At 36.0% G+C, this 13,798-nt stretch overlaps 1 protein-coding gene across 16 annotated transcripts in view; it reads right to left on the reverse strand.

The window, feature by feature from the left end:
* The window catches only part of NBEA (neurobeachin), a 702,569-nt gene that overhangs the window by 581,074 nt on the left and 107,697 nt on the right, over positions 1–13,798 (reverse strand). For all 16 annotated transcript variants that reach the window (XM_074387836.1, XM_074387843.1, XM_074387839.1 and 13 more), the window contains exon 7: positions 1,763–1,882. In XM_074387836.1, coding sequence (XP_074243937.1) covers positions 1,763–1,882 — 120 coding nt within the window. The remainder of the gene's footprint in view (positions 1–1,762; positions 1,883–13,798) is intronic.

Below are 13,798 nucleotides of genomic sequence, written 5' to 3' on the forward strand. Positions count from 1 at the left end.
TGGATGGAGTAAAAAGACAGAAAAAATTATTGTCATTAAATGCTCAATATTTCTATTAAAAGTATAGGAACTTTATATAAAGTATGTATATATGTGTTATTGTCTAGGATTCTCCATTTCTTAGAGCACTATTACAAATAATTGAAAAATCTACATCTTTTCAAGATACTGTCTTATCATTTAATGAGTCAAGAAGACCACTGGGATTTCTTTCACTCTATAATAAAAAGATTCTGGAGAGATCTCCTCTGGAGAGAAGATAAAAAGCAGAATTTCATCTGTGTATTCCAATTCTGAAAACAACATTCTATTAAATATTTACTGGTTGTGGCTCAACTCTGAGTTTCCAGGACAGAAAAAAACAACTTTTCCGGTAAAGGGACAGACAGAAAGTATTTTAAATTTTGCCAGCCCCACCTGGTTACTGTCCCATTCTTCTTTATTTGTGTCTTTAAAAAAAAAAAAAAAAAACTTTAAAAATTAAAAGCCAAGATATTAGCCCCCAGCTTACACAAAATCAGCAACAGGGGGAGGGTCAGATTTGGTAAGCTGTAGTCTGCCAAGCCCGTATCCAGGGGAGCAAATTATGAACCACACACACAGTGCTAGTTAAAAGAAAATAAGACAAGATAAGCAATACCTGTCCTTTGAGAGATGAAAGCCTAGAGAGATGCAAACAAAACTGAGATATGAATTGTATTTAAGAGTTAAGTTCTAATAAAATCAGGTACGCTTAAAGAGTTGTATCTTACTGAGCTTGGAGGTACTTTAGCATTAAAACAAACCTTTCACTTTGGCTCTGATGGGCCAGAATGTAAACAATTGGAAGTCCAAAGTAGAGAAACCGTTAAGGACCCTTGAGACTTTAATTCTAGAGATCCTCTACCTAGAATCCAACTATGTCACCTGTTCCACCGCTAATATACTGGTAGAAACAAATATAATCTCTTTGTTGCATTGCAGTAAGCCATTTAAGTGATCTTCTTGCTTTTGTAATTTCCCTTCATAATATTCTCAATACTGCAGGCGGAATGATACTTTTAAAATATAGGCACACATCACTTGTCTGCTCAAAATCTTCCAAGGATTTTTTAAGTTGAGTAAGATGTGAAAGCCCAAGCTTTGCTTACAAAAGCCAGAATGATTTCTGCCTAAGCTCATCTCTGAATATTATTCTGCCTCTTCCTCCCTCTGCTCCAGACCAATTGACTGCCTTTTCCTTGACCTTTCCTATTCTGCCTCAAAGACTTTGCACTCACTGTTCCCAATGAATAGAATCAGTTACCCACATACCTTGCTTGCTCAACTCCTACTGAAATCATCTCCGGACCATCTGGCCTCTCCCTTCCTTACACCTACATTTTCTGTAACCCCACTTACTATTTTCCTCCATAGTATATAACACTGTGTAATTAATAGTAGTGACTATATGTTACATTTCTGTTTAGGGTCTTCCTTCCATATCTAAATAAGGGGTAAACCACACTTTTTAGCGATTAATGCTGGAAAAAACAGAATACTGGATTCACAGTTTTTGACCTAAAAAATTGAAAACTCTGGCCAAATGTTCCTATTTTTCTATCACTAATCATGTCTTTTAGCAACATTCTTATACTAACTTTAATAATGAAAGCCTCATTTAATAAAAAGAATAAACTTTCAAAGTTTTAAGTTTCTACCAAATTATTTTATTATTCAATTCATATTGTAATGATAGCTCACACTCTTAAACACATTAAAATACAGACAGAAAAATACTTACATCATTTGTATTAACATGCCAAGCCATATCACCATAAGATACCAATTGTCCATTAACATAACACCGAATTTCACTGTTCCTCCATCGATTGTAAATGTGGACAATGCTGATCATGTACCACTTAAATTAAAAAAATTAAATATATTAATATGTATGTTTGGTTATTATGGTCTAAGATGCAATATAACTTTCATAAAACCCTACAAGAATAAGCTGGCAAGACTAATAATGATCATCTAATACCACTTCATCGAGGTCCCCCTTCCCATCTCTCATTTCACAGATGGTAGAAGTGGCACATAAAGAGTATTCATGGAGAAGAGAGAACTACAACCCCTTGACCTCCAGAGTGATATTCCTTCCACTATACCAAGATCCAAAATTGCAGAAATACAACTTATCTGTGTTCCTTCATTTAAAATTTACATTGTGACAGGCACTGCAGATAGCTGAGGCTGACCAGTTCTCCTACAATTTAGGAGCTAGTAAAAGAAATACACATAACACAACTAAACAAACATAGAATTATTAATCAAGGTGATTATAGTGAGCAGAAAAAGTATAAACTGAAAAAGAATAAACTAGGATTCTATTTTGGATTGCGTCATCAAGAAAGATCTGTCAAAGAAACAATATTTTAGCATTTATAGTAAGATTTAATTAATTTCAATTTCACAATCTAAATTTAGTAAATCCAGTGATGATACATTTAATAACTTAATAATTTGTGAATATTTATTAGGAATCAATAAATGAGTTCACTGAGTGCCCATTTTATATTTACTGGTATCAGAAAGCATTTTAAGTACGGTATCTATTTTAACATGGATGCTTTGATTTCTAAAACCACCTTTATTCTCTTGAGAGTGAACAGCCTAAAATAGGGAACGTAGAAATTTTTTTTCTAAAGTATAGACAAATACAAATGATTTGAAACATTTGAACAAGTATGCTTTCTGAAGTTAAGGGGGTAAAATTAGTCTGGTTTCTCTCTCCCACCAAAATATAAAACACAAACTTTGTTCTACAGATTATTTAAATATACTACTCAATTATTTCCTACATATTTTGAGAAATAAAAAGTTATAATAATAATCTTTAATCACTAAAATATTAGTCATTTCAAGGTATCTAAAATACTTTGAGCAAAATTCAATTTTGTTCGTTTCAATTTAGAAATAAAAAATAAGCTGGGCACAGTGGCTTATGCCTACAATCCTAGCACTTTAGGAAGCCAAGGTGGGCAGATCAACTGAGCTCAGAAGTTTGAGACCAGCCTGGCCAACATGGTAAAACGTCGTCTGTAGTTAAAATACAAAAATTAGCCAGGCGTCGTGGCATGTGCCTGTAATCCCAGCTACTCAGGAAGCTGAGACACAAGAATCACTTGAACCTGGAAGGCAGAGGTTGCAGTGAGCCAAGATTGCACCACTGTACTCTAGCCTGGGTGACAGAGAAAGACTCTGTCTCAAAAAACAATTGTGTGCTAAAGAACTCCAAAAAGTCAATAATACAAAATAACAATGTGCTTCTATGAAAGCAAGGTCAGGTCAAGCCATTTAGCTGTCTAAAATGCTTATTCTGAGAGAGCCAACATGGCCAAACAGGAACAGCTCTGGAGTACAGTTACCAGTGAGAACAATGCTGAGGGTGAGTGATCACCGCATTTCCAAACAAGTTTTTACTGTCCACAGACCAGGAGATTCCCGGGCCAAACAGTGCCACGAGTTTCCAGCATGGCTGTTTCAGCCAGTGCTGTGGTTTTCCACATAAGAACTCACACAAATCTGGGTGGCCATTTCAATTAGCACTTGGAATGCCTGGGAGACAGAGCTGCCCATTCAACTGAAAAAGAGGAGGATGAAACAGGGAGCCAAGTAATCTGGCCCGGTGGGTCCCACCCCCACAAAGACCAGCAATCTTAAAAGCTCTGGATTGAGAGTTTCACAGCAAGTGCAGCTGGACCCAGAATGGTCCAGCTTGGTGGAGGAGAAGGGGCATCTGCCACTACCAAGGCAATCCACCATTACTTAGGCACTCCGCCATTACCAAGGCAGTCCACCATTACTGAGGCAGACATCCATTACCAAGGCAGTTCTAACCATACCTCTGTAAACAAAACCATGAGGAAGTTCAAACAGCAGCTGTGCAGAGCCCATGACAGTTCAGCAATACCTCTGCTGAAAGACCTTGCTTGGCAGGGCATCTCTGAAAAAAGGGAGCAGCACCACAGAAATTTATAAATAAAGCCCCACCTTCCCAGGACAGAGCACCTGGGAAAAGAGGCAGTTATGAGTTCCACTGCAGCAAACTTAAACGTACCTGCCCAGCAGCTCTGAATGGAACAATGGAGCTCTCAGTACAGCACTTGAGCTCCTATAAGGGACAGACTGTCTCCTCAAGCAGCCCCCCGGCCCCCGTATATCCAAACAGACACCCATAAAGGAGAGCTCAGGCTGATATCTGGCAGGTACCCTTCTGGGACAAAGATAACAGAAGAGGAAACCAGCAGCAGCTCATACTGTTCTGCAGCCTGCACAGGTGATCCCAGGCAAGCAGGGTCTGGGGATGACCTCGAACAGTCATGCAGCAGAGGGGTCTGCTGTTAAAAGGAAAACCAAAACAGAAATAGCTTCTACATCAACAAAAAGGATGTCCACTCAGAGACCTCATCTGAAAGTCACCAACTACAAAGATCACAGGTAGATAAATCCAAGAAGATGGAAAGAAACCAGCGCAAAAAGGATGAAAACACCCAAAACCAGAATGCTTCTCCTCCTCCAAGGGATCACAACTCCTCACCAACAAAGGAACAAAGCTAGACGGAGAATGAGTCTGATGCACTGATAGAAACAGGCTTCAGAAGATGGGTACTAACAAACCTCTCTGAGCGAAAAGAACATGTTCTAACCCAATGCCAACAAACTAAGATCATTGAAAAAAGGTTAGATGAAACGCTAACAGAATAAATAGCTTAGAGAAGAATATAAATGATTTAATGGAGCTGTAAAACACAACATAAGAACTTTGCAAAGCATACAAAAATTTCAATAGCCGAATCGCCCAAGCAGAAGAAAGGATATCACAGATTGAAGATCAACTCAATGAAATAAAATGAGAAGGCAAGATGAGAAAAAAAAGAGTGAAAAGAAATGAACAAAGCCTCCAAGAAATATGGGATTATGTGAAAAGACCTAATCTACACTTGATAAGCGTTCCTGAATGTGACGGAGAGAATGAATCCAAGCTGAAAAATACTCGTCAGGATATTATCCAGGAGAACTTCTCCAACCTAGCAAAACAGGCCAACATTCAAATTCAGAAAATACAGAACACACTACAAAGATATTCCTCAAAAAGAGCAATCCAAAGGCAGATAATCATCAGATTCACCAGGGTTGAAATGAATAGAAAAATACTAAGGGAAGCCAGAGAGAAAGGTCAGGTTACCCACTAAGAGAAGCCCATCAGACTCACAGCAGATCTCTTGGCAGAAACTCTACAAGCCAGAAGAGAGTGGGGCCAATATTCGACATCCTTAAAGAAAAGAATTTTCAACCTAGAATTTCATATCCAGCCAAACTAAGTTTCATAAGCAAAGAAGAAATAAAATCCTTTACAAACAAGCAATTGCTGAGAGATTTTGTAACCCCCAGGACTGCCTTACAAGAGCTCCTGAAAGAAGCACTAAACATGGAAAGAAACAACCAGTACCAGCCACTTCAAAAATGTACCAAATGGTAAAGACCATTGATACAGTGAAGAAACTGCATCAACTAACAGGCAAAACAACCAGCTGGCATGAAAATGGCATGATCAAATTCAGACATAACAATATTAACCTTAAATGTAAATGGGCTAAATGCCCCAATCAAAAGACACAGACTGGCAAATTGGGTAAAAAGTCAAAACCCATCAGTGTGCTGTATCCAGGAAACCCATCTCACATGCAAGGACACAAACAGGCTCAAAAAAAGGGGTGAAGGAAGATTTATGAAGCAAATTGAGAGCAAAAAAGAGCAGGAGTTGCAATCCTCGTCTCTGATAAAATGGACTTTAAGCCAACAAAGATCAAGAGACAAAGAAGAGCATTACATAATAGTAAAAGGATCAATGCAACAAGAACTAATGATCCTAAATATATACGTGCCTAATACAGGAGTACCCAGATACATAAAGCAAGTTCTTAATGACTTACAAAGATAATTAGACTCCCACAGAATAATAATGGGAGACTTTCGGACAGATCAACGAGACAGAAAATTAACAAGGATATCCAGGACTTGAACGCAGACCTAGAACAAGTGGACCTAATAGACATCTACAGAACTCCCCACCCCAAATCCACAAAATATACATTCTTCTCAGCACCACATCATACCTACTCTGAAACTGACCACATAAGTGGAAATAAATCACTCCTCAGAAAATGCAAAAGATGGAAATCATAAACAGTCTCTCAAACCACAGTGCAATCAAATTAGAACTCAGGATTAAGAAACTAACTCAGAACCATACAACTTCAAGGAAACTGAACAACTGGCTCCTGAATGACAATTGGATAAACAATGAAATGAAGGCAGAAATAAAGATGTTCTTTGAAACCAAGAAGGAAGGCACAATGTACTGGAAACTCTGGGAGTCATTTAAAGCAGTGTCTAGAAGAAAATATATAGCAATAAATGTCCACATGAAAAACAAGGAAAGATCTGAAATCAACACCATATCATCAAAATTGAAAAAGCTAGAAGAGCAAGATCAAAAAAACTCAAAAGCTAGCAGAAGACAAAAAAATAACTAAGATCAGAGCAGAACTGAAGAAGATAGAGATACAAAAAAACCCTTCAAAAAAAAATCAATAAATCCAGAAGCTGGGTTTTTTAAAAGATCAACAAAATAGACAGACTGCTAGCCAGAATAATAAAAAAGAAATGAGAGAAGACTCAAATAGATGCAATAAAAACTGATAAAGGGATATCACCACCGATTCCACAGAAATACAAACCACCATCAGAGATTACTACAAACAACTCTATGCACACAAACCAGTAAACCTGGAAGAAATGGAAGAAATTCCTAGATGCTTGCACCCTCCCAAGTCTAAAACAAGTTGAAACCCTGAAGAGACCAATTACAAGGGCTGAAGTTGAGGCAGCAATTAATAGCCTACCAACCAAAAAAAAGCCCAGGTCCAGATGGGTTCACAGATGAATTCTACCAGACATACAAAGAGAAGCCAGTACCACTCCTGAAACTATTCCAAACAATACAAAAAGGGGAAATCCTTCCCAAATCATTTTATGAGACTGACATCATCCTGATACCACAACCCAGCAGAGTCTCAACCAAAAAAGAAAACTTCAGGCTGATATGCATGATGAACATAAATTCAAAAATCTTCAATAAAATACTGGCAAACCGATTGCAACAGCACATCAAAAAGCTTACCCATCATGATCAAGTAGGCTTCATCCTGGGGATGCAAGATTGGTTCAACATACACAAGTCTATAAACATAATTCACCATATAAACAGAACCAAAGAAAAAACCACATGATTATCTCTATAGATGCAGAGAAGGCCATCGACAAAATTCAATAGCCCTTTAGGCTAAACACTCTCCATAAATTAGATATCAATGGAACATATCTAAAGTAATAAGAGCTATTTGTGACCAACCCACAGCCAGTAATATACTGAATGGCCAAAAACTAGAAGCATTCCCTTTGAAAATTGGCACAAGAGAAGGATGCCCTCTCTCACCACTTGTATTCAACACAGTATTGGAAGTTCTGACCAAGGCAATCAGGCAAGAGAAAGAAATAAAGGGTATTCAGTTAGGAAAAGAGGAAGTCAGATTGTTTCTATTTGCAGATGACATGATTGTAAATTTAGAAGACCCCATCATCTCAGCCCAAAATCTCCTTAAGCTGATAAGCAACTTCAGCAAAGTCTCTGGATGCAAAATCAATGTGCAAAAATCACAAGCATTCCTATACACCAATAACAAGAATAACAAAGAGGCAAATCAAGAGTGAACTCCCATTCACAATTGCTACAAAGAGAATAAAGTATCTAGGAATACAACTAACAAAGAATGTAAAGGACCTCTTCAAGGAGAACTACAAACCACTGCTCAATGAAATAAGAGAGGACACAAACAGATGGAAAAACATTCCATGCTCACGGTTAGGAAGAATCAATATCATGAAAATGGCCATACTGCCCAAAGTAATTTATAGATTCAACGCTATCCCCCGCACCCCCTGACCCCGCCATCAAGCTACCAATCACCCTCTTCACAGAACTGGAAAAAACCACCTTAAACTTCATATGGAACCAAAAGAGAGTCTGCATAGTCCAGACAATCCTAAGCGAAAAGAACAAAGCTGGAGGCATTGCACTAAGTGACTTCAAACTATACTACAAGGCTAGAGTAATCGAATCAGCATGGTACTGGTACCAAAGCAGAGATATAGATCAATGGAACAGAACAGATGCCTCGGAGACCATGCCACACATCTACAACCATCTGATCTTTGACAAACCTGACAAAAACAAGCAATGGGGAAATGATTTCCTATTTAATAAATGGTGTTGGGAAAACTGGCTAGCAATGTGCAGAAAGCAGAAACTGGACTCCTTCCTGACACCTTATACAAAAATCATCTCAAGATGGAGTAAAGATTTAAACATAAGACCTAACACCATAAAAACCCTAGAAGAAAACCTAGGCAAAACCATTCAGGATGTAGGCATAGGCAAGGACTTCATGACTAAAACACCAAAAGCACTGGCAACAGAAGCCAAAACAGACAAATGGGATTTAATTAAACTCCAGAGCTTCTGCACAGCAAAAGAAACAATCATTAGAGCGAATGGCCACCAACAAAATGGGAAAAAAATTTTGTAATCTACCCATCTGACAAAGGGCTAATATCCAGAATCTACAAAGAACTAAAGCAGATTTACAAGAAAAAAAAAACCCATTCAAAAATTCGTGAAGGATATGAATAGACACTTTTCAAAAGAAGAGATATATGAGGCCAACAAACATATGAAAAAATGCTCATCATCACTGGTCATTAGAGAAATGCAAATCAAAACCACATTGATCTACTATCTCATGCTAGTTAGAATGGCAATCATGAAAAAATCTGGAGACAACAGATGCTGGAGAGGATGTGGAGAATCAGGAACACTTTTACACTGTTGGTAGGAGCGTAAATTAGTTCAACCATTGTGGAAGACAGTGCAGCAACTCCTCAAGGACCTAGAAATAGAAATTCCATTTGACCCAGCAATCCCATTACTGGGTATATATATCCAAAGGATTATAAATCATTCTATTATAAAGACACATGCACACGTATGTTCACTGCAGCACTGTTTACAACAGCAAAGAATTGGAACCAACCCAAATGCCCATCAGTGATAGACTGGACAAGGAAAATGTGGCACATATACAGCATGGAATATTATGCAGCCATAAAAAACAATGAGTTCGTGTCCTTTGTAGGGACATGGATGAATCTGGAAACCATCATTCACAGCAAACTGACACAAGAACAGAAAATCAAACACCACATGTTCTCACTCAGATGGGTGTTAAACAATGAGAACACATGGACACAGGGAGGAGAGCATCACACACTGGGGTCTGTTGGTGGGGGCTGGGGGGGACAGCAGGGGTTGGGAAGGTTGGGGAGGCATAACATGAGGAGAAATGCCAGGTATAGGTGATGGGGGGGATGGAGGCAGCAAACCACATTGCCATATATGTACCTATGCAACAATCCTGCATGATCTGCACATGTACCCCAGAACCTAAAGTACAATTAAATATATATATTTTATAATATAAAATAAATTAAAAAATAAAATGCATATTTTTTAAGTTCTTTTCATTCCAGGTAATCATTAATTTATTGCAAACTAAGTCTTTCACTTGATTAGAAAGCAACATATATGTTAGCGCTGATTAAAATCAGAAAACCATTAATGTAGTCATTTAACAATTGTTTCTAAATATTACAAAATTATCAAGAAAAAAACATAAAAAATGAGCTTCAAATAAATTTAAGGAAAATCTTACAGAATGTTACATGTGTAAGATTTAAAGTTTACACATATTACACCTTTACTGAGTTTGAAAATATTCAAACAGAATGCTATCTAAACAACACAGAAGACACAATTTTTATATTCTGGAGTAAAATGTGTACTTTACATTTCTAAAGAGACACAAATAAATGCCTACATATAGATAAAGATTTCTTGCTCAAAGACAGTTGCTCAAAGATGAATACTAAATGTATTATTATACTTACTGGTATACTTATTATAGAAAAGCACTCATTCAAACAATACTTACTAAATTCTTACTACTCCAAATAACGTGCTGAGTAGGATTAATTTTACTTTATAACAACATGAATTGGGTTCCCAAGTTACTAGCTCTATGGCTTTTGGCAAATTACTTAGCATATCTGAACCTATTTTCATCTCTGAAAAAGGGGTATAATAATGCCTACTTTATGGATTCCTTGTGAATATTATAACGTATGAAAACTATGAAGCAAAGTTCTTGAATATTTGGTACTCATAAATAAGACAACATTAACTAAACTGCTATTATATTTTCATCTACTATATCCTCATGATGAGGTTTGTTTATGCAAATATTGATTATTATTTACCTTTCAGAGTCATTCATTCATTCAAAAAATGTATTGACAGCCTACTTTATGCCAAGTACCCTGCCCCAACCTTGGATCATAGGTATATAAGGACAGACAACATATACGCACTCAAGGAAGTTTCACTAAAGAAACAATGAAAACAATAGATAATATCTAAAATATAGATTTGGGAGTAATAAAAGTAATTACTATAAGTAACAGGGAAGGAAAGACAAATAGAGAAGAAAGACTATCACAGAAGTATTCACTAAAAGAATAAATTGAACCATAAGACTAAGCTTGAAGGATGAAAAGGAATTGTTCAGTAGAAAAGGGGGAAAAAACTTCAGGCACAATCTTAATATGGTACAGCAGACGCTTGACAAAACTTTCCTCAATGTATAGGTTTAGCAAGAAAAACAAAAACAAAAACAGGCAAAGACCAGATTGTAAACAGAGCTTTAAGAACCTGGCATTCATTTTTTGCATAATGTGGTATAACTAAATAATTGTGAGCAGGAAAGTTAAAGGATCAGCTCCATATTTAAAGAAAATAACTGGTAGCAATGCGTGGGTGAGGTAAGAAGGCAAGTGTGGATAAACATAAAACTGAAAAACCACTGCAAAGGTTTAGGTAAGACACCATAAGCAGCTGAGCTAAGACAAAAGCATTAACAATTTTAAAATGGGGATGGGAATTAACTAACAGAACTGATAGGAAGTGTTAACATATAAAAGGGGAGTCGAAGATGGCTTCCAATTTTCACTTAGATGGGTAAGGGTAACATTAACGTAAGATAATTTATAGAGGAAAATTAATCAGATTTGGAATTTATCAAAGTTTTCTTTTGGCTGTAACAATAATACATGATAAAATTAAGTGAATGATAAATGAATGCACTGATGAATTAATGAACTGATCTCATTTAAGACCATAGAACTTATATATAAGAAAAGTTACTTTTCTCTTTCCTTGGTACATCGAAACGTACACTACAGACAATAGACACAAGTGACTTTTTGAATAGTTAAAACAAAAGCCTAACTTTTGACCTGATATACTTTGACTAATGAAAATAAAAATAAACTTGGAAACTATGTGTACATAGTGCAATTATGTATATATAGTGAAGTCTGCATTTAGTTTGATACTTAAAAAGAAATTTGTAAAAGAAAGACATGACCAGGAATAAGAAAAAAAAAAGATCCATATTAAGACTCCATACGATTTATATTACGAATTGAAATTGAAGATAAGAAAAGTACAGTATGAGATCAATAGTAGCTAATTATGTCTAGGGTACATACTACCTATTTGGTAATATGCTAATCGTGTACGTCCACCTTCACAAGTTCTAAAAGGTGGTAAGTGGTGAAGCTGGAAAGCAAAGGTTTTAATGTAAAGATTTATTTTGGAAAGGCCAGTAAATATCTTGTTGGGAAGGATAAGAACAACTTAGCTAGGGCATCTGTGGAAAATTAAGGAAAGGAAGAAATAAGAGAAAGAACTTATTTTGAATATTAAAACACAGTAAAATTGAATACTTATGAGTTTTCAAGGTTTATGAGAACCTTCACAGAAGAATTTTTAAAATCCACATCATTCTCTGGGCCTGCTCCTGATTAGACCCCTTAAAATCACTGCATATTGAGAACTTTACAAAGGAGAATGTGTTTTCCACAAGTAAACAGTAAAGAAGAGATAAAATAGAAGAAGTGAGAACAAATGAATTAAAGTACTTTTTATTGGTTAATGATAATTTCGTCGGTTATACCTTCACTCTAATTGTTTGCATGTATACTCTTAACTGTTTCCTAAAATTGTCTGATGAGAAAAATTACCTAGAATATTTGTTAAAAATACATAATCTGAACATGAAAATTATAATACCAACACTCTGTACTTCTAATCAATTCCACTGAAATTCAAAATAATTTGGCACTTTTATTAAACTATCTTGTTCTCATCTTAATTCTAATAAAATAGAATTTCCAGAGCAAAGGCAATGGGATTTGTATTAAAATAATCAATTCGTATTAAAAAATAAAGATACACCATTATAATGAATGAATATATTTATTCAGAATCATTGCTTTTTCAACTATTTTCTAAGTATATGTTAAAGAATTGTTGTTAAACTGATATTCTTTAATAGAAACCACAATTGCTGCCTTTAAATATAAAGAAAATATTTTCATTAGAATCATGTAAAATCAAAACAAATTTTTGAAAATACTATCCAAAATAATATTTTTTTCTGTATAGGGCAAGACACACATCAGATCACAAGCAACAACAACAAAAAAAACAGACAAAAAAAGATATAAAAAAAGAAATAAAGACCTCACCCTCACCACATGTGGGTTCATCATATCTTTTATGATAGTACCCTTAATCACAAAGGGTAAGGCAGTATTTCTGTTAGGAGGAGGCAGTATGCCCTAAAAAACACTGACAATCTGTCATATATCCAAGAAAGAAACTTGAACCTGCAAGGGGAACAAAGCCTTAAACATGTGTGATGGAAACTCTTACGCATTCTATCCTTGTTTTCTTTCATCTGAACTTTCAGATGGTTGGTTACTCTGACACAAAGATGGAGTCTGGTACACAGGCAGGAAGATCTCTCTAGAAAATGACACCTGATTGTAAATGAATTATCTCTTACAGTTCTAATTATATACTTGCATTTTCTCTTCAGAGCAGTTTTTAAAATGTGTTTTGACCTTCTCTCTGCTATTCTTTGGGATATTAAGTAAAAACACATTTCCTGAGCCTAAACTAACAATAGCAACATTCTTCTCCTTGAAGCTAGCATTATTAAAGCATCAGAAATTAACAAAACCTTCAATCTCAGGAAACAAGATTCAGAACTACTAGGATTAGGTGAATCTCCTACAAATAAAAGTATCTGTGCCTTGCTTAATCTCAGGGTTTAACATTTAACTTTAAAAAAAAAAGCCGAATATTTATAAATCTCTAATGCCTAAAATGGTGTCTGTTACTCAGTAAATAATAAGTATTTATCGAAAGAATGCCAAAGAACCGATCAGACTGAGATAATGAGAGAGTGTGAGAGAAATACACTATAAGAGAACAAAACACTGATCTTATAGCAGATAAAAATTAGACATAAAAGTAAAAGGAAAATGCAGACAAGGGTAATAGAAAACCATTAAAAGCATAGGAAAACCAGTGAAAGAGAATACAGGTATTGATCGACTTACAACCTACGCAACTTACTCGACTTTACGACCACAATCACTAGCCACGACTGCTCCGCATCTGGCAGCACAAACGTTGCCCAGCTGGGCATACAACAGTGTGGACCAGCTTCCGGCAGCACTACCATCT

The sequence above is a fragment of the Saimiri boliviensis genome, chromosome 16 (assembly GCF_048565385.1).
Source record: "Saimiri boliviensis isolate mSaiBol1 chromosome 16, mSaiBol1.pri, whole genome shotgun sequence".
Taxonomy (NCBI): domain Eukaryota; kingdom Metazoa; phylum Chordata; class Mammalia; order Primates; family Cebidae; genus Saimiri; species Saimiri boliviensis.